We start from the raw sequence: 26445 nt of genomic DNA, 5'->3' as shown, positions 1-26445 counted from the left end.
ACATTAAAACATTTTCCAAAAGTGAAATGACAAACATCACTGCGCATTTTTTTTTAAATTGACATCAGCTGGGCTATACATATAAAATATTTGGAAGTATTTGTAACCGATCTTTGACTACCTCTCCATGACGCCCCCACCCCCTCTCTGAGAATTGTGACCTATGAGGAGAGCCTGGTATCAAAAGATGAAAATGCAGATGATGTGATCGGAACTGTGTGCAGTTGGGATGTCTAATGATCAGAAGGAGAGCACAAAAACACACTCAAACACACCAAAAAAAGAAAAATGTCCCGGTCTATCGCTATTATCAGGATAATGTGTCTTCCCCTTAGATGTCCAGCTGCCCGGCAAGACCTTTTGTCATTGAAATGATCTATCATTTCATTGACGCCTTTTCATCTCGAAATGTTTCTTTTGGTTGTCTAAAGGTGTAACGTGTCGACTCTTTTGGATGACACGCTCATATCTGCCTGTTTTGATGCAGGTTCCCTTTTCGACAAATAGAGGCTCTTGAATTCTCATTTGACATTCAGGCCGAGTAGGCACGCGGATGTGTATAAACTACAGTGGACCCCAAATATTCTATTATAGGGACCGGGGCTTTCATTGATTAGAACAGAGTCGACATTGTTACTCTGTGTACATATTTAACCCTTGAAGTCTACTAATTGTGAATTTTTGGCGTCCTCTCTTCCAATCGTCCAATTTACAGATGACCGTCGACTCGACTATTGGCTGCCGATGCCAGACTATAGAGCTGTGTGGACAAGCAAAATTTCCGTCCAACAATGCAACATCGTCTTCATACATCTGCATGAGAGTTTTAACTGCTGACATGAAGTGTTCATTGTCTTTTTTTAAAGCAGAGCTCCAACACAAGAAATATCAGATACTATACTTGGAACCAGGGGTCCCCAAACTTTATGAAAGTGTGAGCTAATTCTTGGCGACTGATTTCCGCAAAGGGCTATCAATTTTGATCCGCACAGTTCTGAAATCAGGAATTTGCTCAAATTGCCTTTTAAAAAGATGGGGGGCACAGTGATTCAATGGTTAGCTCGTCGACTTCACAGTGCAGAGGTTCAATTCCAGCTCTGGCCTTCCTGTGTCGAGTTTGCACGTTCTTCCTGTGCCTGCGTGGGTTTTCTCCGGGTATTCCGGTTTCCTCCCACATTCCAAAAACATGCATGACAAGCTGATTGAACACTCTAAATTATCCCTAGGTGTGAGTGTAAGCACGGATAGTTGTTCGTCTCTGTGTGCCCTGCGATTGGCTGGCAACCGGTTCAGGGTGTCCCCCGCCTACTGCCCGAAGAGAACTGGGAAAGGCTCCAGCACCCCCCCGCGACCCTCGTGAGGATAAAGCGGATCAGAAAATGGATGGGTGGATGGATATTTAGCTATGCTATGATTAATCAACGGCAGAACGGTGGTCGACTGGTTAGCACACTGGCATCACGGTGCAGAGGTTCCTTCCTGTGTGTTTTATCCGGGCCCTCCGGTTTCCTCCCACGTTCCAAAAACATGCATGGCACGTTAATGAAACACTCTCAATTGTACTTAAGTGTGTTTGTGAGCGCAAATGGTTGTTTGTCTATGTGTGCCCGCGACCCTTGTGAGGATAAGCGGATTTGAAAATGGATGGATGGTTGATTAATCAATAGCACGGTAATACTCACCAATGTGAAAACGGATCATGTTCATGACTGAACAAGGTAGGAAGCAGATAAATGTAAATATGCAACACTTTATTCTGACAAATCTCTGCAGTGTTTACACAAGTGTTTACATGTTCAAATAATTGTTTGTACGTCACATTAGTTGGAAATTACGATGTGCCAACGCGAGTGAGTTATTTTTAGATGAGGTCTGTGGGCTACTCATGTGGTCCTCCCCCTCCGGGGCTGCCTGGGGCCTCTGGGTAACACGCTGGTGACATCTGCGGTAGGCAGTACCTTGTCACAAAAATTTGGCAAATTGGGATTTTTTGGGGGGCCATGACATAGAAAATCGCACATTGTTTCTTTGCAAATAACAGAAGATAGGCTCCCGCAAAAATAGCAGACAAAAGGTGAATTTGCAAAGTTCCACTGTAATCACTTACACATTACTAAAATACAAAACGCATAATGTGAGTTTTAGGTCAGTCGTTGGACATTACATTTTTCTTTTTGTACACATTCATGACAGAGTCTTTTCCGATGTGTGGCACTTGTCGTGAGATTTAGGCAGTGGGATGCAACGATGGTAATTAGCCTCGAGGGACATGGATTGCGTCTCCGTGTATGTGTGTATCACCGGTGTTAGTGTGTGAGAACCTGCATGACGCGTTCTATCTGTAATTAATGGCCTCCTACTCGCTGCCTGGTGGAGCATTTTCACTCAAGTCCTGTTGATTTGAAATTCCCCAGGCATGGGTGGGGGGTCTTATTTGGTCTTAGTAAGCGTTTGTAGGTAAGCATTTAAATAACTGGCAGTGGGCGGTTGGAGACTGGTTAGTGAAGAGGCTCTATGAAAATGGGGGAAATATGACGAATATGGCTAGTTACAGTATTTCAGTTCAGCAAAAAAAAAAATAATAATAATTAAGTGTACGCCACCCACCATCCTGCAGAGTTGTTGCTGATATCATGCAGCCAAGTGAGGCAAACAAAATGTTGATCATAGTGGACTAAATTTGAGTGTTCCATGATCGAGTTAGGACCCAGTCAGAGAAACAAGGAGTACCAAAAATAATCCACCATACACCATATACCATGTATGACACACACACACACACACACACACATATTTAATTTCATTTTTAGAGATGAAAATGTCCTTTAATGTGTTTCCTGAGTAAAAGTTTATGATTCAACTTGACTTGGTTGAAATTTGGTGGTGACTTGATTTGCTTGAAATTTGGTGGTGACTTGATTTGGTGGATTTTTTTTTCCCCCACTGTGACTTGGGACTTGCTCAAGACTTGCACGTATGTGACTTACTCCCAGCTGGATCCAGCTGCATATTTTAAGAAGACTATACATCAATTTTAAAAAAATGTATCTGGATTCAGATTATTTTATTTTATGCAACTACTTGATGAAAATAAAATTAACCCTGCAGAACCCAAGAACCCTTTTCTTCTTTAGAAAATGATGAATTATACATTAAATGACTGCTATATGTTCACTGTACACCAAAATATGTTTATTCAAATATTCAATGCTTTAATCCTAATTTAGGATTAGGGCCAAATTTGACCCTTTGGGATTTAAGGGTAGCACTTGAGTAGCAGAATTTACAGGGGCCAAATTTGACCCCCTGTGTGTGTGTGTGCGTGTGTGTGTTTGTGTGTGAGAGATCAACAGACTACAAATTGTCACCAAAAATAAAACCCGACTCTGAAATCTCATCAAGTGGCTGCGTGGTCCCAACTCACCTGACCAAACCATCTGGTGGGCCTACTCTCAAGAAGCAGGTCAGCTCACGAGTGGACACAAGTGGGCCCTTTTTGACCCATCATTGGGTTATTTTTGACCCAACTGTTCTTTAGAAAGATATTAATGGTTTCCCTCGTGGATGCGTATGAATCATCTGCTCGACACAGGTATGATTCCCTTCTTGGCTGGTTAAACCATTTCAACAAATCTCTGTTGATGCCCATCATGTTTATGTGGAGGCCTGTGACCACATCGTAGGGTCACAGGGGGTTGTCTTACTTCTCACCATAGTAACGGTCCCCTGGCAACTGGCCAGGAGAGCCAGTTATATTGATGGAACACCAAAGCCTTCTGGCTCCCTCACGCCGCACACCGCATCTCCATCGCTCGGCTCAGCGCCTCCTTTCTCCTCCGTCAACCCTGTCAGTTGCGGTTTTGAACAGCTCACGCGTCTCGAGAGGGAGTCGGCTGCAGCGTCATCAGCCCGGGGACGTTACCTTCGTTCTCCGTCGGGGGAAGCTGCCGGCTTTGCGTTGTGAGTATCGGTAGCACGTTATTACTAATTTGACCTGAATGTAATTTGTATTTCATCAACTTGGAAGAGAAAAGAAGGATGCTTACTTGTTCTTATCTTCTGTTTTCCTCTTGTCTTTGTCCATTATGGATTGCCCCCCCCCCCCTACACACACACCTATTTTTTCATTTATTTTTTGTTTGTATGTGATAGAAAACTGTTCAACCTGTTCAACTTTGCCCATCAGTGCCAATCCAAGTCAGCATCGTCACGGGAGCACAAGAGGAGCGGGAGGTCAAACATGGGCTCTAGCTCCTCCTCCTATGCCCCCAAAGCCATTTTTTTGGATGTGGATGGGAAAATGCAGAAGGTGAGTTTGGGAGAAAAGAATGGAAAATAAACCAATTCCAAGTTATTGTAGTTTTGGAGCTCTTTACTGCCATGTTTTATTGTCATCAAAGATAATCGAGTGAAAAAGATGAGTGTGGTACGACAACACCACAAATCGCTCTCGTTGTCTGCATAATAATCGGCAAATTAAATGTCAATCAAATTAACAAAGCTGAAAACCTGAAATGAATTCAACATATTCGAATGAAGCTTGTTACGATGCAGATAGCCTGTTTAAATTTACTTTGTCCTGGACAGGATTTTTTTTTTAAATATCTTTTAACGTTGAATTCAGTTGTATTTAACTTTTGCATCAAATCTTATGAACTGTTTGTTTTTCAACATTTCAACAACATTTCAATTTTTATGTTCCATAATTCAGTGCTTATTTAAGCACTCTCCAAAAGTTAAACACCATATTCATGTTCAAACTCCATAGTTGGCTTACAATAACATCAACTCAAATGCATTTTTTATGAACACTCGTGCTTAGCACATAACTGTATTTGAATGTCATTACGCTGGTATTTGCAGAGCCAAATATTTTTTGGTTGAATATTTGGTGTAAAAAGTTTTTGACCCATTGGAAGAGGTAACACAAGTATATTATTGTAAAGGAAAGAGTTCAATCATAACGTTGAATATATGTTATATACAGATGGAACACCAAAACACAAGGGAGGTGTGTGTGTGTGTGTGTGTGTGTGTGTGTGTGTGTGTGTGTGTGTGTGTGTGTGTGTGCCATTAATTCAATTTAAAGTACCTTCTAAGTATTCCCATGACGCGCTTCACCTGAGTCAGATCTAAAAATGAACCTGCCACAGAGCGCACTTAGCCTTACAGGTGTTTCTGATAGCGAGAGAGGAAAGAAAAAAACATTTCTATCACTTGCCTGCGATACTAAATACACTGGACTTTTTCTTTAGCTTCTCTTTGCTGATCGTACGGGAGACATCATATGGTTTGACTGCCTACTTGGGAAGTATTTGCCAAATACTGTAGCAATAAAGTTGCTGTTATTACCATGCAGCCATCTTATAAACCATTCTAAACCAGAAACTGCAAAAGGCTGTCAACATTTAGATTTCATTCTGCGTCATTGCAAGCGCACATACGCTTATTTGCAACACTTGGCTGTCTGCTAAGTGTTTCAAGTAGAGAGCTGCTGATGACACATGTCTGCTCGAGGGCCCGAACCTACGATTCAGTGTTTGTCTGCGACACCTGCTTCTTTTCAAGGTCACAGCAAGATCACCGTCACTTGTTCTTGTGTTGCTCTTTCTTCTCCACACGCATGCCCTTTTTCTATCACGATTCATGCCATTGAATCACAGAATTACTTTGAGCTGTTGGGCATTTCTTTGGAGAATATAGAAGCCTCTTTCAAAGCGTTCTTTTCTATTGAATGTATTGTTCATGCTTTGAGCTGTAGAATGGTATATGATCACTCTGCCCCGCCCTGTGAAGCAACACTGAGGCCTTGTATCAACCAAAATAACATCAAAGGGCGTAACAGGGCCCAATGTATTACCTTTAGGTTTGATGTGTTTTCGTTTCATGTTGTTTTTAGTTTGCATTAAATCTCGTGTAAGAATACAATTGCGTGTGTGTTCTTCCCAGGTGGTGTTCAGTCGGCACTGCAGTCCATGTGACATTAAGGAGCTTCTTTGTACCTCTTCTAACATCCCCAGGTAGGTACCTCCTGCTGTCTTTATCTGCATTTTTTTTTGTCATTACAATTATGATCCCAGTGAATTCAATCTTTTTGGTGACAATACTATATGCCTAATTTTTATCATTGTGCTCTTGACTCCGATTTGATTTGATTTGATTTGATTTAGATTTTGAGTTATGACAAGATAAAATTGTGGGCTGTTGTATCTCCTGATGCAGGTCACCCAAAAGGAAATGTAAATCCTAAATCCAGTAAATCATAGTCAATCCATCATTATGATGATGATGAGGAGGAGGAGGAAGAGGATTATAAAATTTTGGCTTGCAATTCAAACTCCAAACCACATAGGGGCAGTGCATGACTAGTTTTGTGGGTTTTTTTTTTTTTTAAGAAATAAACTCATGTTGAAGTTCCTTTTTAAGGTTTTTTATTTATGCATTAATGCTGACTGCTTGGAGTATTTGCAATGAGGAAGGCTTTAAAGTTTTTGTTGTTGTTGTTTTGGGTTTTTTTGGGGGGTGGGGGGGTTCAAAATAATAGCTGATTGGATTTACCGTATTCTAACTTTTCTTTGTATGTTCTACTTATAGGAACACAGCAATCATGATGGTGGATCCCGAAGGCGCCTTGGTCTCAATCGATCCCACCATGCCCACCAATTCTCCCAAGTATGCGTACTATGACATTTCCTGACTCCGACTTTTTCAAGTTAGGACATTCTGATATTGTCCTAATTGAATTTGAAGTTGTCTATTTAGCTTTAACGTACCTCTAGGGAAGAAAAGAAAAATGAAATTGGTTCTACTAACAATCTGCTTTGCGTATAGCTCATTGTACAAAGTTGTGCCCCTGTCTACTGGGCAACTTGGAGGTAAGGAAACCTACGACCACGACCACATCCAATCATGAGTAAACAACAATCGTGAAACTAGCAAAGTGACAACTTTCTGACGTATTTGTCTGTGCAGAGAAGGAGGACATGTTTCAGAATGTGTTGTCTCAGGTGGCTGAGCAGTTCAGCAGGTGACACCTCTGTTGGGTTATTTTTGTTGTTGTTATGCCCTGACTGCAGCCGGCGCTTACACCTACCTCACACACATACCCGACGGCACCGCCGCTCAATGCCCATTGAAGGCAAACTCAATCACACGACAAAACAATCGCCGTGCTGATTGATTAATTTTTTTTTACCTATTTGGCTGCTGTAAATGACGCAATGCGGTTTCCTCTCAGAGCATTTCGCATCAATGAGCTGAAGACCGAGGTCACCAACAGGCTTGCCATGCTGGAAAAGAGAGTGGAGCGTAAGTAGTAGATTGGAAGAAAAACAAATCCAATACGGTACGATGCCACAAATATGAAAACTATGAATTGGTGTGTTTATGTTTCAGTGGAGGGGTTGAAGGTGGTGGAGATTGAGAAGTGTAAAAATGATCTGAGGAAGCTTCGCGATGAGATGACATCGCGAAGTGGCGGCAGGTGACTCTGACCTTTGACATGGTTTACGCGACCATCGGACAAAAGCCGGTCAATTAAATTCAAGCAAGCAAAAATGAGAGACATACGAGCGTTGTATGGTGACAGTGAACCAAAAACTCAACTCGCTTTCAATCCGTTTGGCACGATTCTTCCAAAAAAAGGCTTCACGCTGTTTATTGCCACTCCCGGTTTAAGTTCACTGTCAAAGTAATAACAAGAAACAAAGTTACACATTGTGGATTTAAATCATAGATTTGTCTTAAGTCGGTTAATTTAATGCTAACAAAAAATGGAAAAAGCCGTACACGGAGTACCGAAGAGCCTCGTTGTCGTGGTGTAATGTCATGAAAACCTGGCATTTGAAAAGAGGTGTGCAGACTTTATCTTCTGGAGCTCGAGCGTAATCGAGGGATGCTTTCCTTGCTCTGGAGCGGATGACACCCCTGGCAACAAATTGGAGTACGGCGTGTAGAGGGACGGATAGTATTGTAGAGGAAATACAATATTTACCTTCCCAACACATTATGGGCTTGTCCATGTCAGGTTCCAAGTGCTCCGAATTCCTGGTTGCATGAGTTTGGTGTTAGAGATCGCAACGATTAGGCCCTCACCCTAAGCGCCGAAACCCCTTTCGGAATGAACTTGAACAGAAATCATGAGCCAAAGCACTTCCATAGTTTCAGTTCCTGTCTCAGGCGTGAACAGCCATGCGTTCTTCTGTTCAGACTTAGTACTTGACATGAACCCAAATATGTTGCGCTTTCTTTCTTGCTTTAGGATAAACTGCCCGTGCAAATACAATTTCGACGATGGGAAGAAAGTCACCCCGAGACGAGATGTGCCCAATTACCCAAAGGTGCATTTGATGAGACACTTAACATCCACAAATGGAGATTCTCTCCGCTTCTTCTTACGCATTTGTACTCTACAGTATACACTGTCTCAGGAGACTGTCGAGGCGCTGAAGAAACCAACGTTTGATGTTTGGCACTGGGAACACAATGAGGTATGGTAACAGTATGCGAATGCACGTCATCTAGCTATCTTTGATGCTTTTCATCGCAGCTTTTTGCACGGATGTCATCTTGTGCGGCTTCAGATGCTGAGCTGTTTGGAGTATATGTACCATGACTTGGGTCTGGTGAAAGAATTCAACATGAACCCCATCACACTCAAACGCTGGCTGGTAAGGACTAAGAACACACCAGATTGCGACACGAGTACAATATTATTATCGTACAAAGTATTTCAGGAAGGGGGAAAAAAGGCTTGCCTCAAGCTGTGTATTTAACACTTCTGCGGTAAGAATGAGAATTTATGATGACCTCCGATCAACCCTGACACGGAGTATTTAGAGTTCCATTATTTTTACGGGGGCGGCCCGGTAATCCAGTGGTTAGCGTGTCGACCTCACGGTGCAGAGGTCGTGGGTTCGATGCCATTTCTGGCCTTCCTGTGTGGAGTTTGCATGTTCTCCCCGTGCCTGTGTGGGTTTTCTCCGGGTACTCCGGTTTCCTCCCACATTCCAAAAAACATGTGAGGTAGACTGATTGGACACTCAAAATTGTCCCGAGGCGTTAGTGTGAGCGTGGATGGTTGTTTGTCTCTGTGTGCTCTGTGATTGGCTGGCAACCGGTTCAAGGTGTCCCCCGCCTACTGCCCGAAGACAGCTCCGGCGACCCTTGTCAGGATAAACGGATTTAGAAAATTGATGGATGGATGGATATTTCTTACGGGGAAAAATGGTTGCACAAATCCAAACCTGTTGGAAGAATCATTTCCTTTCTCTTCCAAATTTAGTTGGCCATTCAGGAGAACTACCGCAACAACCCTTTCCACAACTTCCGTCACTGCTTCTGCGTTAGTCAGATGATGTACGGCATGATCCACCTCTGCAACCTGCAGGTGCGGCTTCCCATTTTCCTGAAAGCCTGACTTTTTTAGACCTCCCAATTTGCGTAAACTCTCCCTGTTATTGTGCAGGAGAAGCTGACTCTAACTGATATGGGCATTCTAATGACAGCTGCAGTGTGTCACGACCTGGACCACCCTGGATACAACAACACGTAAGATTTGCTATTTGGGCATGGTGACTGATAAAGCACTGGAGATGACTTTGACCTGAGAATGTTTTGAGACTGATGTTGCTGAACTGTGCAGCTATTCCACCGCAATGCTGATCCGGAGATTTTTATTTTGGGTTTTTTGGAGGGGGGGTTGCTGCCGTTTAGAGCATTTTCATCAGCATTCTAAAAGCATCTACCCATGTTGTACACCGATCAGGTATCAAATCAACGCACGCACGGAGCTGGCGGTGCGCTACAATGACATCTCACCACTGGAGAACCATCATTGTGCGGTGGCCTTTCAGATTATTTCCCTTCCCGAGTGCAACATCTTTGCAAATGTGGATCCCGAAGCATTTAAACAGATTCGACAGGTGAGTGGGCCTACAGATGTGCTCACCAGACACTTTATTAGGTACACCTACCACATTTACACATCCAAGACACAAGACAATCTGCACAAAGATGGCCAGAGGTGGATAGTTGGATAGTTGATGAACAGATCCAGATTTAAAGCAACAGCCAATTAAGTGTTCCTGCAAATACACTGTTGCGATGAGAACATTGACATCTTTATAAAAGCAGTTTTTGGGAAACTGCGTTTGAACTGAATCTCATTAGAGAGGAGTAACTAATCACATGTGCGGTTTTCAAGCCAACCTGAACAAAAAGCTAACTTTGCTCTTTTGACTGCAGGCCATTATCACTCTCATCCTGGCCACTGACATGGCAAGACATGGCGAGATACTGGACTCATTCAAGCAGAAAGTGGACAACTTCGACTTCACCAACGAGGAGCATGTGACCTGTGTAAATACATTATGTCAGCACTTTACAGCACGAGCGGCTTCATTGGCTATATCCAGTTTTAGATGAGTAAAGGCAGCATGCGACACTCTTAGTTCTTGTGTGAAATCCGTATCTGGCTGACGGCCATCACGTGTGTACTTTCATACAAGGCCAGGAGGAAGTACTTATAGTCATGCATAGCCTGTTTAATTTTCCCTCCAGATAATTGTGACCGCCAAAAATTGTACAAGTCAGCAGCAAGACAAAGTAACAGTTTAAAAGGGGGGGGGGGGGGGGGGGTGCGTCCGCAAAAGCTCTGGCCATTTCCGTAGCACCCCTTTTAAATGCACGAGATGCTGTGAGTGGAGCCTCCTGGGTGGTGGTTGCGCTGGTAAAATACCCCCCCCCCCAAAAAAAAAAGTTCCAGGCAGGAACCGCCCCACTGCAATATGATTGGCTGCCGCATTGGCCCCATCCCCCTTGGTCTTCTATGATACAGAAGTCTCGGGTGCGGTGTGCCATCTAGTGGTGAGCTGTGTTACTACAACTTAAATCAGGTCACTCAATGGAGAGAAAACATTTATGTGAACATTAGCCACTCTGTGTTGCTTGTCCTTGTCTACCCTAATCCCTTCACAATGGCCCTGGATTTTCAGATAGCAAAGTTTTTTTTGAGGGGCGGTTGTAATGTAAATTGGAAAAAGTTGAGAGCTTTTGTTATAGAATGTACGTCTTGAAAAATAATGCCTTTCATTGACGAACTTTTGTGATATCTTCAGCTCAAGATGGTATTGATCAAATGCTGTGACATTTCCAATGAGGTGCGGCCCACCGAGGTGGCCGAGCCGTGGGTGGACTGCTTATTGGAGGAGTACTTCATGCAGGTGAGCATTCAACCAACTCATATTTTACTTTTAAAAAATACTTAAACAATTCTTCAGCAGATGCGTTGAACTCAAAGTTAAATACAGTCCCAACAGAACTGTACGTAAGCAGTGAGCGATCAAAGTCAAGCACGCAAAAATGCACTTCAGGAAAATAATGCATGCACACATCTGCATCTCCCAGAGTGACCGGGAGAAGTCAGAGGGCCTCCCGGTGGCCCCCTTCATGGACAGAGACAAAGTCACCAAGCCCACCGCCCAAATCGGCTTCATCAAGTTTGTGCTCATCCCCATGTTTGAAACCGTCATGAAGGTAGGCTTCACCTGCGCGTGTCACTTGTGGGAACACCTTGACAAGCCTTTATCTGCGCTCTTCTCAAACAGCTTTTCCCTCAAATTGAGGAGATCATGGTTCAACCGCTGAGGGACTCCCGAGACCACTACGAGGAGCTGAAACAGATTGATGATGCCATGACAGAGGTAGAAACTATTTAATCTATCGTGTATGTGTTTGAATTGTTGTCTCGAATATGAGCCATTTTGAACAGAGAGATTCACTTCATCCAGATGCAGACCTCTTGATAATTTGATGTCACATTTCTGTCATTGATTATTGAACATTTACACAAAAGCCCTTTGGCTTGTTGTAACATCTAGTCCAGTGGTTTTCAAAGTTTGGGAAAAAATAAAGATTTAAAAATAACTTCAACCTCGTGTTAAAAGTAAATTTTCAGTTCTTAAAATCAAATAATTTTCGAAATTTACCCCAGGAGAATTCGGCAAATTACACTTTTCCAAACACCACATAGCTTTCGTCCACTTCGCTGAAGGTAGCACACTGAAAAATGGCATCGGTGAGCTAACAAATAGCATCAGCGTTGCAGGATATAACTGTTGTCAGGCACCTTGTTGAGCAATTAAGGGGTCCTTGGGAGAATTTGTCCCCGACGGTTATTTGTATTTTTTTTCCCATCTAAGCTTCTTTGACATTGTGATGACGATATCTGACAGAAATATCTCAGGCGGTACAATACAGGCAGAGTGGGTCATTCCCTATTCTTGTTTGGTGTTGAACTTCATGTCTTTTAGGTCAGGCACCTTGTTGGCCAACTATGGAATCATTCTTGGCAATTTTTTGGTTGTTTACATGGAAATTATTGTTTTTTTTCTGCTCAAGATAATACAAACTAAATAATATAAATAAAATGAAAACAATACATTTCATTGCCGTTTTACAAACAGGAGCACGATAATGTGATCGGTCAACACAAAACATTAAAAGTCAAACACTGAAAAATAGAGCAAGATGTTAGATAAGCGGCTTAATCAGCATTGTGTCATCTCCTTCAGCAGTGGCCTTGGTGAATATGATGGGGGGGGGTCATCCCCAAAAAGTTATATGAGTCAGCTTTAAGCAAGGGACCTTTAAAAACAGAAGAGTAACACCTGCAGTCAGATAATATAACAATGCTCAGAGACATACATTATTTATCTGCCGCAAAGACCGACAAATATTACTGCGACTTACAGATGCATTGTGAACGTGTTCCCGTATACGGTATAAGATTAAGATATCCTTTATTTGTCCCGCAATGGGGAAATTACAATCAGACTTCAGAAAGGAAAACGCTGGGTAGGGAGAGGGAAAAAAAACCACGCTCGAACTATCCTCTTCTGAGGATAATTTAAGTCCAGGATAAATACAGTATGTCTGTATTATCCTACACCCAAATGCCCAAGGCACTCAAACCAAGCGCCAGCTTGTGGCATTTTAGAGCATTACATATTATTTTGAATGTTTTCAGATAATATAATAATAATAATAATAATAATACATTTGATTTACAAGCGCCTTTCAAAACACTCAAGGACACTTTACAATCAAGAACAAAACAATAAAAGTTCCAGAGAAAACAAGTGGAGTTATGAATGCCATGCCACAAGTCGTTGGATGGTCACTGTTTAGCGACTTACTTTCCCACACTTTGAAAACCCGTGTTCAAGTCAACAGTTTCCATTTTTGTGAATTCAAAATGTTTCATGTCGGGGGGGCACCAACTCCCCAAAAGTCAAGTCACGTCTGTATGAGGTGCACACGGTCACACATGCATGCATGCGCACCGCCCCCATCCAAAGCCACTTGCTAACGTACAGGTATGTCTTTTGTTCAATGAGGCACAGAAGAAAAAAACTGAAAATATGTCATTAGGCGGGAAGAAGAAGTAAGCTCCACAGTGAGTGAGTGCAGTGGTATCTGTGTAAGTAAGAAGTGACGCCTTGGTTGTGTGCTAGCGTTTAGTGTCATGAGTGTGTGACTGTCTCTGCCTCTCTCAATCACTGTCGGTGCTGCAGGAACATGCGAACACTTTCATCATATTGAATTTGAGTCAGAATTCAATTCGGGTTACCGTTATAAGGCAAAATTGTAAGAAAAAGGCTGTTGCATTAAACAGCTCAAACATGCAAAATTTTTATTACAATAAGGAAATACAAGACGTTGCAGATGAAATAAGGACAACTGAAGTGATGAAATTGTCATAGCTTGGGAGATTTAGACAAATAACGCTGTTTTTCAAACGCCACATATCTTTCGTCCACCCAGTTTAAGCTAACACACTTAAAGTCCCAAATCCGTATTACTTGTCGTAAGAAAAGGGCTGGTGCTTTAAACAGCTCGATCATGCAAATTTTCTCATATTGCTTTGGAGGAAATTCAGCATATTGCAGTTCGAATAGGGACAACTGAAGTGATGAAATTGTCATGTATCCTTTTTTCCCTCTCTCAATCGTCTTGTTGCGCCTTTTCCACCATTTCTGCTCACAAACTAAAGTGACTACCGTATTTTCCGCACGAAAAGGCGCACTTAAAAGCCTTCATATTTCCTTAAAAGCTCACAGCGCGCCTTAAAATCCGATGCGCCTTATGTACGTACATTACGGTAATATTTCGAACCCAAAATGACTCATTGCTCGAGACATGCTGACAACACAGAGTTCAAACTTAAGGCAATCGGTTACGCAGTTGAACACGGAAATTGAGCAGCGGCAAGAGAGTTCAATGTTAACGAGTCAATGTTATAACTTGCTGCTGGTTAAGTGAACTGTGTCGCTGCTTTATTGAAGAGGTTTTACTGACATCTGATCGTTCTGTTGGCGTTTCCTTGAGCATAGCTCCATCTAGTTGATGCATTGTGTGTGCGTCCAATATATGAGAAAAATGATCAAATAGGCCCTTTACTGAAGGTGCGCTTCATAATCCAGTGCGCCCTTTAGCGTGGAAAATACTGTATTTTCTGTTGACCGACATTTACTGGCCACTTTATTTTTTTATTTTTTTTACGCCCCACTTGACTGTATGTCATTCGATGCTGTAATTAAAAGTGCAAGTCCATTTTGGGTAAAGTGTAGTGGTCTGTGCATTGGAATTGTGACAGCGGGTTTTAGGTGGTATTGACTAGACAAAAGAGTCTTAGCTTTCTTCTTGTTTGCATCACTTTCTTTCCTTCATTCCTTCCTTTAAAAAAAAACCCAAACAAAATAAATAAACACTAATTCTGCGTGTCCTTTCTTCGCAGGGATCCTCTTTGGTGTTCAAATTCAGCAAAGACTTTAAGAAGAGCGAGTCTGGTTGAAGACTTGGGGTTCTGCGTTCTGACAATCAACAAGTGGAGCGACAGGAGGGAGCAGAGAGACGACTCCGCAACATACTCAAAGATAGGCACCAAGGGGGCATCGTATCTTCAACGTTGACTTAGACTTTTGCACTGCATATAACAGAGAAGCACCCCCAGTGACCTTTGTCTGTTTATTTGTGGTGGCTAGCTCGATTTGTTTGTGTACTTTGGCAGCACTGCAAACATTCAGAAAAAACAGGTTCCCTAAAATCACATGATCAGAAAAACAAATTCGCTAAAATTATAATACTCTTTAACTCTTCCCATTCCCCAAATTCCTGAAATTTCCAAATACAACACCTAAATTAAGAAATTTCACCTTACTCCTTTCAGTGTTTAATTTCTTGGCCATGTCAAACAATTTCAGATTCAGACTATTATACCTGGGGAACTTTTCCTACTTCCCCAATGTCAAATTTAAATTTCCACATGAAGGGATATTTCACCCTAAATAAATTACCTTCTCTATTTACAGTAAATATCTGTATAAAAACACTTCTGGTTATGAACGTAATACAATTTAATGAAAAACCGTGAGAAAGACATGAAGTGAGAGACATACTATGTCGGATCGTTGGTCACCGAGGACCCCCTGTAGTTGGAAGTCGGTAATGGGATCGGCAAAAAAATGTTTTAGTCGACGTGGTGGAATTTGCATTTCAAAAATAAAATAAAAAAAAGAAAGAAGGAAATAGCAGCTAGCAGTTTAATGTCTCATTCAGCCTCACTCACAAAAATACATTACGTATCATTAGAAATGAGACCATAGATGTGATGTACCCCCCCCCCCCCCCTCCCCGCCCCACATTTGTTTCAATGTTCTCATTACTGGTGAAGTCAGAGTACAGAAGCCATCACTAGTACGCACGTAATAAATGTATTTTAATAAACAGTAGACAGTTATGTCCAGAGGTATTTGGACAATGACAGTATTTTGATGATGTTGCACCAATATTGATTTGAAATAAAACAAACAACACGTCTATGTGTTTCGGTAAAAATGGCATTCACCATTTACCGCAATTTTATGCAGGGTATCGCCATTTTCTGAGGGGTCAAAAGTATTTGGACAAATATAAAACTGAATTCAATTGTGAGTACTGAGGCTCTATTGGGTTGAGATCGGGTCCCTGACACTTCTAAATATTTGATCTACTCCCCAGCACCCGCACGACCCTCGTGAGGTTAAGCGGTTTGCATCATGTTTGGGTAGATGCACTTGCCTTCAGAAAATGTTTTCCATTTGCGGATTTCATTTGATTATGTGGATGACAGAATGCTTTCCTACACGACGAAGCTTCAGTCTTTGAACACAAGAAGTCTAACATGTATCAGAATAATGATGACGAGCGAAAAGAAACAGAAGGCGATAGAAAGGAACTGCTCATGAACCAAAACATTCCACGTCGTGGTGGATCTGGAATGAGCGACGTCCTCTGGCTCAGGCAATACAAAATGATGTCACTTTGTCCAAAGAATCTCAAGTCCCTGAAATTGGAAACATCTTGAACTTCAAAGTCTGCACAGCAATCAGATGTTTAGTGTTTTATATTAAATCCAATTATGTTGATGTAGGGAGGCCAGTCATCTAATTCTGTCGTGCTTATTTTCACTTAAAAAAAGAAAAACCTCTGTCATTATCCAAATATTTCTCTTCCCCTTTCCTGAATGTTTATTTATTATTACATTTGCAGTCAGACATGTCTTCAAAGCAATAAAAAGATGACTTTAGTGCCAATTGGTAACTGACAAAAAGTTTCCCATGAACCTTTTTTGATCAAATTCTATTTATATATAGATTTTTTTTTTCAATCATACTGAGAAATCACATGGCTGTTTTAGTTGAGCCGACATGAATCCTTGCACTTCTAAAGAAAGTACATTTTATCGGCACATTTTACACTTGAGGTCGACTGATAGGGACTCATGATTCGGCTGAATACCACCCAAAGGTGTCATTTATCACAGCACACCTCCTTCTATCTCCGTCTTATCATCTCCATCAGATCAAAGTGTTGTTGTTTTTTTCCTGGCATCTACGAGCGTTTTTGTCATTGTTGTTGTTCTTGACACTTCAATAATTATCCAGGGCTCACACAGGATAAGGATACTACCCATTTGGGAGCAGATGGTATACAAGGCAATAAACACGGTATGACTCATCAATCTGCAACCTCATCTCCAAGCAATAAAAGCCCACCACCACATAATTGCAGTTGAGAAGAGATGAAATATGTATTTTATTTGTGCAAGTACCCTTTTTGTTTGGGTAAATATACTGTTCCACTTGGCGTGAAAATCTTTTTAGCCTGCGGGAATGTTCTCATTCAACTTAACATACCAAGCATGGCCAGTGAATGAAACACTGATCACCTACCAATAAAGACTTGGGGCACCTCTTTCATCTCTTTTGGAGCTACCGTCTTTCTTTGTTGAGCTTATTTCAAACGAGTGTATTCCGCATGCTCTGAAATGACAACAATCTTGTGATGTAATGGCTTTGGGGCTTCATTTTTGTTGGCAGTGCTTGCAGAAATGCTGGTGTATCCATATTTGCGTGCAGGCGCAAGACTCCCTGCTTTTTTTTTTTGTTGATAATTTGACTGATCTGTCTGCGCCAAGGGTTCGCGAGGCTCCGACATTCGACATGCACCCAGCGCATGTTGACAATTTGATGGCGAGTCTGCCCAACCTTGCACCACATCTTGGTCTGTCACAGTCAATAGACAGCTGGTCTAACACGTTTTTGGTCAATTTGATCAGGACATAGGCAAAGAGATTCTGATCTCGACATCATTAAACCACGCCCAAATATGGAGGTTGATATGATCGTCAGTATTTGGATTTCTCACACCAGAATGTCAAGATAGATTACATACATCGAGCAGACAATCTTTTGTGATCCAATACAAAAGGCGCCGCAGCAAAACATTGTTCCTTTATAAACATAAAGCTCAGTTTTGATTGTTTTTATTAAGACAGTATGGGGCTGCTAAAACACCGTAGTGCAGATTTACAGTCGCAGTTCAAACCTTCGACCCTAAAGCACAATATTTCCACATGCCTACATTCTTCTTCACCTCCCACTGGTACTCGCCCTGTACTTTCCCAAATTAAAATCCACTGTGGGTGATTACACATAATTTGAGCTATTTCAGAGCCTGTCTGTTTAAAAACAATAAAATACTGTACTTTATAATACCACTTTTTTGTAATATGAATCTTTTAATCTCCCTCAATGCTCAGTAATGAATTTAAAACGAAAATAGGGATTTTCTCAGCAATTTCTAGATGAGATTAAAATATAAATTAATTAGATCAATTAATTACAGATTAAAATTAATTAATCTCACAATTTTTTGAATCTCTTGACAGCGCTAATTTTAAGGTACAGCGTGCACATGCGTGTGTGATCCACATACAGTCGTTTAATGGTTAAATACATTAAATTTGGGACACGTGGATTAGAATGAATTATGTTTCAATCTCAAGTGAATATTTCATGCTACCCTCTTTAATTGTCTTAATCTGTTGATTGTCCTTGCTACTTTCTAAATACGGCGTGTGTAAACTGCAGGATTCCCCGCCGCGTCTATGTAAACACACCAGATTCCGGTGCCAAGCCACAGATTAGACTGGAACATCAGGCAGACGAGTGAGTCACCCGCGCGAGTTTGTCTTCTCTGCTGACCCGACAAACAGCCCGGCCAGGATGGTCCCATGTGATCCAACGTATTCGCAGACAATGACGTGCTTGTTGTTGAGGTGGAGAAATCACCACTCCTGACATTCTCAGGAATGATCAGCTTTCCTATTTTATTTACTTCAACCTATTCAGCTAAATTCCCAAACGGATTAATTTAAAAATTGTTTTAAATTTTTTTGTGGTAGGTGAGATAGCCTGTTCAATTTTGGTGTGAACCCCTGATTAAATTTGTCTGGAGGAATATATGTTCTCTTCTTGCTATTGACGTGACAGGGGAACTGTCGCCTTCACGCCCACATAAAAAAAAAAAATGGCGCGTAACCGTCACCCAACGAGGAAATATCTTGAATGAGCAACCAAGACGATATCTCCTTCATTTGTTTGTGTTTCACCGTTGTGCACTGGACCGTGAGCTAAATCACGATTACGGCTCGGAGCTGAGAACAGTGACGACACATCACAAAAGGTAACGGTGCATATTTCGCAACATATGTTTCAATGTCTAATAAAAGTGCTGGTCATCTCATAAACTCATGTGTAGACACACACACACACACACGCGCGCACACACACAGGCTCACACAGGGGCTGAGTGTCCTCTTTGGGAAATCGAAATAAGGTCACCTTAAGCACCGTGCCTGCATTCAGGTGGACAAACAATCATAAATGCAGTACTCCTGGATTTTCCCCTTATTCTATATCATAGTTTGAGTCAAGATGGAACCATCTCACCCCCAGCTATGGAAGCAACGAAGGAAGTGACGTCTAACTTAGATTGATTGGGGAAAAAAGCCAACAAATACAGCACTCTGGAATTTTATTTCCCTTTGGTGAGAGAACTGTTGTTTTCTTTTGCATTTTGAGTCATGATGGAATATCTTCCATCCTGGTGGTCACAAATGGTACATTCTACAGCATAGACATATAGGTGGTCAAACAAACATGAATTCGGTGTTACGTTTTTTTGAGTAAATGCTGTTTTGGGCAAGAGACAGGGTACACCGCAGACTGGTTGCTATCATATGGAAGTGCGCATCTGAACAGTCAACCTTTTAAACCTAAAGACAATGTACAATCTGTAATGATCCTCTACATGGCCAACACAGTACAATTATAAATTCGAACACAACATTGATAGGCATCCGTTAAGTTAATGGAGTACTTTTTAAATGACATTTCATCGTAAACAGTAACAACACAACAAAATAATGTGATACGTTTGTTTTTTTCACAATTCTAGTATCTCCACATTAGGGTTTCTGTAGGCAAGGCTGTTGCTTATTAAACAAAATAAACACATCCAAATAAGTCAAATGTTGGTTGACGCGCTAGACTTTTGAGGACAAGCTAACAGGACCTCCTACACATAGCCATAGGTCGCAAAAACACCTGTGCAATGACATCATAAAAAGGAGCCATAAACGCAATGTTTCCACTGAGCGATGCAAAGGGAAAGCGGGTCGTTTCAGGCTCTGAGTGAAAGGCAGCTTTTATTTGTGACTTTATTTGGCTTGTCACAAGTCATCACGTTTTTTTCAATCCGTGCGAAAAGATAATACGCGCTGTTGATGGATGGAAAACTATTTACGGCATCCCCTTTTACATTGTGAAAAATGCCGTGGTTCATTCCGACATTGCCGCCACGAGTGAAGGATAATTATATATAAACGCAATGTCTCCAGTCCCTTTGCACTGTTGCTTCAGTCCAGTGTTTATGGTGTTCATGCACGTGCATTGTTGTTAACGGGCTGCTGAAATACAGTGTCATCAATCTAGGGCAGTGTTTCTCAACTTTTATTGACCCGAATTGGTATGGTGGCAGTGAGCTCAACTCACTTCACAGTATGCAGCACTTTGACAAATAGTGAACAATTGTTCAAAAAGAGGCTTCAAGCTGTTTATTACCACTCGCAGATAAAGTTTACCATCAAATCGAAGCATAAAACAAAGACAATTACACCTTGTGTCTTGTCCATATAACTTTGCCTGAAAGTCCGCTACCTTAATGCAAAAACAAACGGAAAAAAAAACCCTATGCCAAATACTACAAGACAGGCGAACAAATTCCGGTACCATGTCTGGCGGTGGTGTTCATAAGGATAGGATAGGATAGGATAAATGTACTGTATGTGTAATACCCTTTAAGCAATGGCTATTTGAACACAAACGGTGGAGCAAGACATTAGACAGATAATGGAACAGTACTGACAGGCATCTATTCTTTATCCACCGCACAGAATGACTAATATTGTTGGGACTTACTCAGGAACTGATAGCTGAAGATAGCTACTGTAGACACAATATATTTAGTGGTTAAACCAGGAGGTGGCCTGCAAACATTCTAATGTACCAACAGAAAACAAAAAACTTGTTAATCACCCTTGCAGAGATCTGGGTAATGCTTTAGTAAACTGCTCGAACAAAAAACATTATATCGTAGATGAACAGTAAGTTATGTGCTTTCATCTTGTTTTCCACAATGTGTGTTGCAATCACTCCCGGTACTTTACATTCCATGTGTTTGCCTCGTTTTCAGTTCAGTTGTGGGTCACGTGATTTCACGATCAAAGGTAACTTCAGACTTCGTAAATAAGGAAAGATCTGATTTCTAAAGAGCTGTGCGCATACACGCTCTCCTCACTGAGTCAGATTTCCAACATACCAGCATCGTTTGGGGAGTATCCTGTGTTGTCGGATCTTTCCATGCAGGCAAAACCTACCCCCACCCCCGCACCCCTGCAACATCCCCTACGATGACCAGATGCAGACCAGTACATTGTTTAAGCTCGTGTCTGATTGACTACCACTGCTGTTTTTGTAACCTTTTGTACTCTATCCGTCCGTAGCTCACGTTTATCTGCTATTGCCTTCAACACTCATTTGCATTTACATTGATCCACAAGTCTATACTGATCCTAAGAGTATGAAAGAGGCCTGATGGTCCACTACACGGCGCTACTTTGTTTACAGCATTATAATCTGGCGCAGGCATCTTGATTGTGGGCTGGCAGAACACCAGCAGCAGGGCTGGCCTCTTATCTGTTCAACTAGCAGAACTGTCGGTGCTGTAAAGCAGCACTAATGGACACACTTGGACTGGAGAGCACGGGTGGGGCAACTTGTGGTCTGTGATCATCATATGGCCCTCAAGAGCATTTGATTTGACATACGATGCAATTCATGGAAACACATGTAAACTCAGAGGAATTATTAGGGTGGGAAAAGCTTAGATTGGTTTGGTCATTGTCTCACATTAAAAAAAAATAAAAAGTAAAAAACAAATACACAAAAAAACAACACAGTGTGACTTTGTAGTAAAAGAGTACGAGTAGTTGACTGGCCTGCCAGCAGTCCAAACTTGTCTCCCATTTAAAATGCGTGGCACATTATGAAACAAATGCATCAATGGAGTCCACAGACTGTTGAGCACCTAAAATCAGAATCAAAATCATCTTTATTGGCCAAGTATGTAGAAAACATAAGGAATTTGTCTCCGTTATAACACGCCGCATTAGTATCATCATAAACGAGGACATGAAAAATAAGTATGGAAAAATAAGTATGGAAGGACATTTCGTAATGTAAGTGAACCGTAGTGCGGTGGTACCACCCAGTGACAACTGTGAGACAATGTGCAAAGTATCAAGCAGAGCTAAAGTGATCAGTGGTAGAATACAATACTATAACAGTTGTACAGTTGGTGCAGAAAATCATTGAACCACTTTAAAGTGACCAGTAGCAGTATTTGTTGTACTTCATGTAAGAATGGGCACACATTCCAACAACAGGGCTTCGCTAATTAGTGTCCTCAGTTTCCAAACACTTATTGAAAGGTGATGTAACATTGTGGCTGGCCTACCCTGTCCCAGCTATTTTGGAGCATGTTGTATACATCAAATACATTTAAAATGAGTGGATAAAAAATAAAAATTAGAAACAAGCAAGTTTAGCCATTTGAACATTAAACGTCTTATCTTTCTTAATATATTCAGTTGAATATAGATTGATAAGGCTTTGCAAATCATTCAGTTCTGTTTTTTCAGGATGTTTTGCGCAAAATCCAGACTTTAGTGGAATTGGAGTTTCTAGATATGAGTTTTGCTTTTCGACTGATTTTTTTTTTTTGGATTGATTAGCCCCTTTTTCTGAGGTACAGTATAAGCAATCAAGTGACTGTTTAAAATAAAATGTCTTGAGCTATCAAAGAGAAAATGTGTGCTTATCACATGGACAACACATGGCAACCATTTTACAAAGAAACCTAGTCAGGATTTTTGAAGGATTAAAAACCAAGTAGATACCTGCTGCGTCTGCTGAACAGATGTTTTCCAGGCCTCCCAACCCAAACCATCTGATGTTGGAGGTTCATGGCCAAAACACCTTTCGTTTGTGTTTATTTATTTTTATAAACACTCGCAAGGTCCCAAAGTGTGCAGACAGAAAGATGAGGCCAGTGAGGTAATGCTTGGTAGGTAGTAGTTCCACCACAACGATAAGATCATGACCTCCCCGTAATAGGGAAAGAAATGAGACAAATGATACGTTCCTGTCCCTGTGTTTAATCATCTTTCATCACATGCTGGGACCATGCCAGGAAACATTCTAATGCTCCAAGCTATACTCCCCAACATGTTTATTTATTTTTACACAAATCAAAAGGACCCCCCCCCCCCCCACACACACACCTCCTCTCACTCTATCATTAACTTTATGGGAGTTTCCATCAAATTCCTTCCCAATAAGTATGTGTTTAGGATGAGGAACTGTTCAGCGGGAGGAGGGTAGGGGGGCTTTGATTTTTTTTTCCCTCCCCCTTAGGATATATAACAGTTAAATCATGACCTGTGACTGTAGACCCTAATGTTATGAGAACGGGCCACTCTGCGTGTTTCAACATGCTTATTCTGATGTCCCTTTGCTATCCTGTGTCTTCACTTCAAAATGATGACCTGAATTTAATGGGACCATTATAATGTGCTCGCTAACTTGAGTTGCTTCAAGAATATTCTATTTGGAAGTTTTAACAACACACACACAGTCCAAAGTTGATTATATTTCAAAAGAATGATTAACGTAGTCGAAGATAAAGAAATTATAAACTGTCACCAGCTAACTGTACAGGAATTTCACCATCTTTAATATTATTAATGATTTTACATGTCTTGACATGAATAACATTAATGCCTTACTGAATGTTTTTTTTATTGTTGTTTTTTTTTTGTGTGTGTCTCCATCGTCCAATGCAGATTCTGCAAAAATGCATTCTGTTTGAGTGAGGAAAAACAATTTAGCGTCCACTACTGGTGATCGTAGTAAATCAAGGCGTGACTTTAAAAATGTTTTGATGAGTAGATCCTTTCAACATATGTTGTTAGTTTGGATAGTTCCATCCATCTATTTTCTACTCGGCTTATCATGATGAGGGTTGCAGGCATGCTGGAACATATCCCAGCTGTCTTCGGACAGTAGGCGGGGAACACCCTGAACTGGTTGCCGGCCACTTGCACACATAGACGAAAAACCATTTGCACTCACAATCACACCTAGGGACAATTTAGAGTGTTCCATTCGCCTGAAATGCATGTTTGTGGAATATGGGAGCAAGCCGGAGTATCCGGATAAAACCCACGCAGGCACGGGGAACACATGCAAACTCCGCACAGGAAGGCCGGAATCGAACCATGCAAATCTGCGCTATGAGGCGAATGTGCTAACTCGTCGACCACTGTGCCGCCCATGTTGTTAATTTACACATATTGATCAAAGTTTGGTGTATGTAATTATCATAAAACACAGTAGTGTGGATCCAATTGCGATGAGTGTTGTATTGTTTTTCTTGTATTTTATTACATCTTGTTTTTTGACATGCATTTACTTCTCCTCACAGTGGTTTGATTGTCAAATGTGTCAAAATAAGGCACGCTTCGAACTGTCACTATTCTAACCTTGTACTCCAGCTCCATGCGGGCCCGTGCACCTCCTCGCTTCTTGTTGCTGGCTCCGGTTCGCCTCATGCGTAAGGGGATATCTCCCGCCGAGCTCCCGCCTGCCTGGCTGCAGTCCCGACACCCCGAGCACAGCTTAAGAGGGAGAAAATATATGAAAATATCATCAGGAGTTGAGGAAAGCAGCGTGTGTTTTTGGCTCATGTGATCCTTGGATCAACAGCAGACATCAAGTCCAGACGCTGTCTCTTCTCCTCCTACGCTGGCTGTCCTCATTCTGCTATGATGCATCTGGGAAACATCCACTCGTTGTCTCCGGAGACTTTCTGTGTTAAAATGAAGACTTTTGAAGGAAAATATTGCAGATGTGACGATGGTATTAGATGGTATTAGTGCGTGGAGATCACCTCTTTGTGAAAATATTGTCGATATCTGGAAGGAGGTTGGAAAGAAAGCAAACTGTTCAAATAAAGAGTGTGACTCTTTAGCCTTGCTTCTCTGCCTTTACAATATGTGATGAGGTGCAGCTTACTGGTTGAAATGTGTTGCAAAAAAAAAAAAAAGTCGGGCAAATCCCCTGTCAATAGCAATGGTTTTCCATTTAGCCGTGAGCATGTCACCGCGCATAAAGATATACCCAAGTTGAATTGGAATGTAGCATGAGCAGTGAAAACCAAATCGCTCACAATTAAGCCGACAAAAGAGGACAACGTGCTTCACATTTTTTCAACATTTAAAGTTAAGTGCCTGTCTTAAAACTGTCAATCAAATTTCTCCATGGGAATTTTGCACTTGACATATTTTATTGCGGAAAAGTGCCTTTTTTAGGGTTTTTTAACGATTTGTTGGGTCTCTGGGGTGCCTGCCCATCATTGGAGTGTGGGGGGAAAAAAGTAACCTTTGAAATGCAATTTCAAGTTTTTTTACTGACCTAAATCTAACATTGCTTAGCACCTTCCTATCCCGTTGAATTAGTGGTACTGTATATTCCCTCCCAAATATATATATATATATATATATATATATATATATATAGAGAGAGAGAGAGAGAGAGATGTGTGTGTGTGTGTGTGTGTGTGTGTGTGTGTGTGTGTGTGTGTGTGTGTGTGTGCGTGCATGTGTTTGTTTGAATTCAATGATTGCGAGTTAATAATGAACATCATGTGCACACTGTGGCTTGCGTCTTTCTTTGTTATGTGTCATTGCAAGCGGCACTCACACGGCTCCAATACTGCAGTTTGGGCTAACGTGTGTACGGGATTTGGAAATGACGCAACCAGCAAATACTTCATGTTGTTAGTTCATTCAATGATGAATGCTGGGACCTGACAACTGAATTACACAGCGGACTGTCCAAAGTTGCAAAAGACGTGTATGTGATAGGGATAGTAAAGAAGTGAACGTTGGTTCATCCTGTAGCATTGATCCACTCTCTCTCTCTCTCTCTCACTTAGTCTCCTCAAAAAAAGCCTGCCTAAAAGTTGTGGTCAGCATTGAAAAGTTTGGAGGCTGCATGAACACCTCTTGATTATTAAATGTTGTCACAAAAGAGGTTTTTGTTTTCGCAAGCTCCGATCCTTCAACCTGTTGGGCCCCCGTTTTGGTTTTTCCTGACCCTGACTAAAATCTTTGTTTGCTCTGCCTGATGGCCTCTCTCTGTTTGCTTTCTCCTTCACTGGAGCAACCATGCCTTGCAATCTGCGCCACACTCAAGTGCTGGCACATTCGGGGTCATCAGCCCTGGGGTCTCGGCCCACCCAGAAGAGATAAAGACTTGAGATGGTTAAGTGCAGGAATTGATGACATGCTGCTTTTTGCAGTCAAGTATTCATGTCGTCCGTGTGGCTCACAGATCGACATTCAGATTGCAATTCCTTTTTTTCCACTTTTGTAGTTTC

The 26445-nt window shown here is 41.5% G+C and overlaps 1 protein-coding gene across 6 annotated transcripts; it reads left to right on the top strand.

The window, feature by feature from the left end:
• Window positions 1-3711: 3711 nt before the first annotated feature.
• Window positions 3712-18100, top strand: pde9ac (phosphodiesterase 9ac). Of its 6 annotated transcripts, XM_086125891.1 has the most exons (20): window positions 3712-3960; window positions 4153-4309; window positions 5950-6020; window positions 6595-6672; window positions 6832-6875; window positions 6973-7027; window positions 7238-7308; window positions 7396-7483; window positions 8261-8339; window positions 8415-8489; window positions 8583-8669; window positions 9284-9388; window positions 9467-9549; window positions 9767-9923; window positions 10246-10359; window positions 11118-11222; window positions 11407-11535; window positions 11607-11702; window positions 13398-13480; window positions 14798-18100. In XM_086125891.1, exons 2-19 carry the CDS (start codon window positions 4241-4243, stop codon window positions 13446-13448), a joined length of 1557 nt encoding a protein of 518 aa, XP_085982017.1. In that variant the 5' UTR covers window positions 3712-3960; window positions 4153-4240; the 3' UTR covers window positions 13449-13480; window positions 14798-18100. The 6 variants fall into 6 exon arrangements, with proteins under 6 accessions (XP_085982017.1, XP_085982016.1, XP_085982013.1 ...); XM_086125890.1 differs by lacking the exon at window positions 13398-13480; XM_086125887.1 differs by lacking the exon at window positions 13398-13480 and having other exon boundaries at window positions 3811-3960; window positions 4187-4309.
• The last annotated feature ends 8345 nt before the right edge of the window (window positions 18101-26445 follow it).

This window comes from Hippocampus guttulatus, chromosome 12 (assembly GCF_054856545.1).
Source record: "Hippocampus guttulatus isolate MCC_2025c chromosome 12, RoL_Hgut_1.0, whole genome shotgun sequence".
NCBI classification, from domain to species: Eukaryota; Metazoa; Chordata; class Actinopteri; order Syngnathiformes; family Syngnathidae; genus Hippocampus; species Hippocampus guttulatus.
Note: the sequence above shows the minus strand (reverse complement) of the source record. Positions and strands in the feature narration are given on the sequence as shown.

Coding starts and splice junctions, on each gene's coding strand:
- pde9ac (XM_086125885.1), top strand. CDS start 5,872: ATGTGTTTTCGTTTCATGTTGTTTTTAGTTTGCATTAAATCTCGTGTA. Junction 7,484..8,260: donor ACATCGCGAAGTGGCGGCAG/GTGACTCTGACC, acceptor TTCTTGCTTTAG/GATAAACTGCCCGTGCAAAT. Junction 8,340..8,414: donor ATGTGCCCAATTACCCAAAG/GTGCATTTGATG, acceptor TGTACTCTACAG/TATACACTGTCTCAGGAGAC.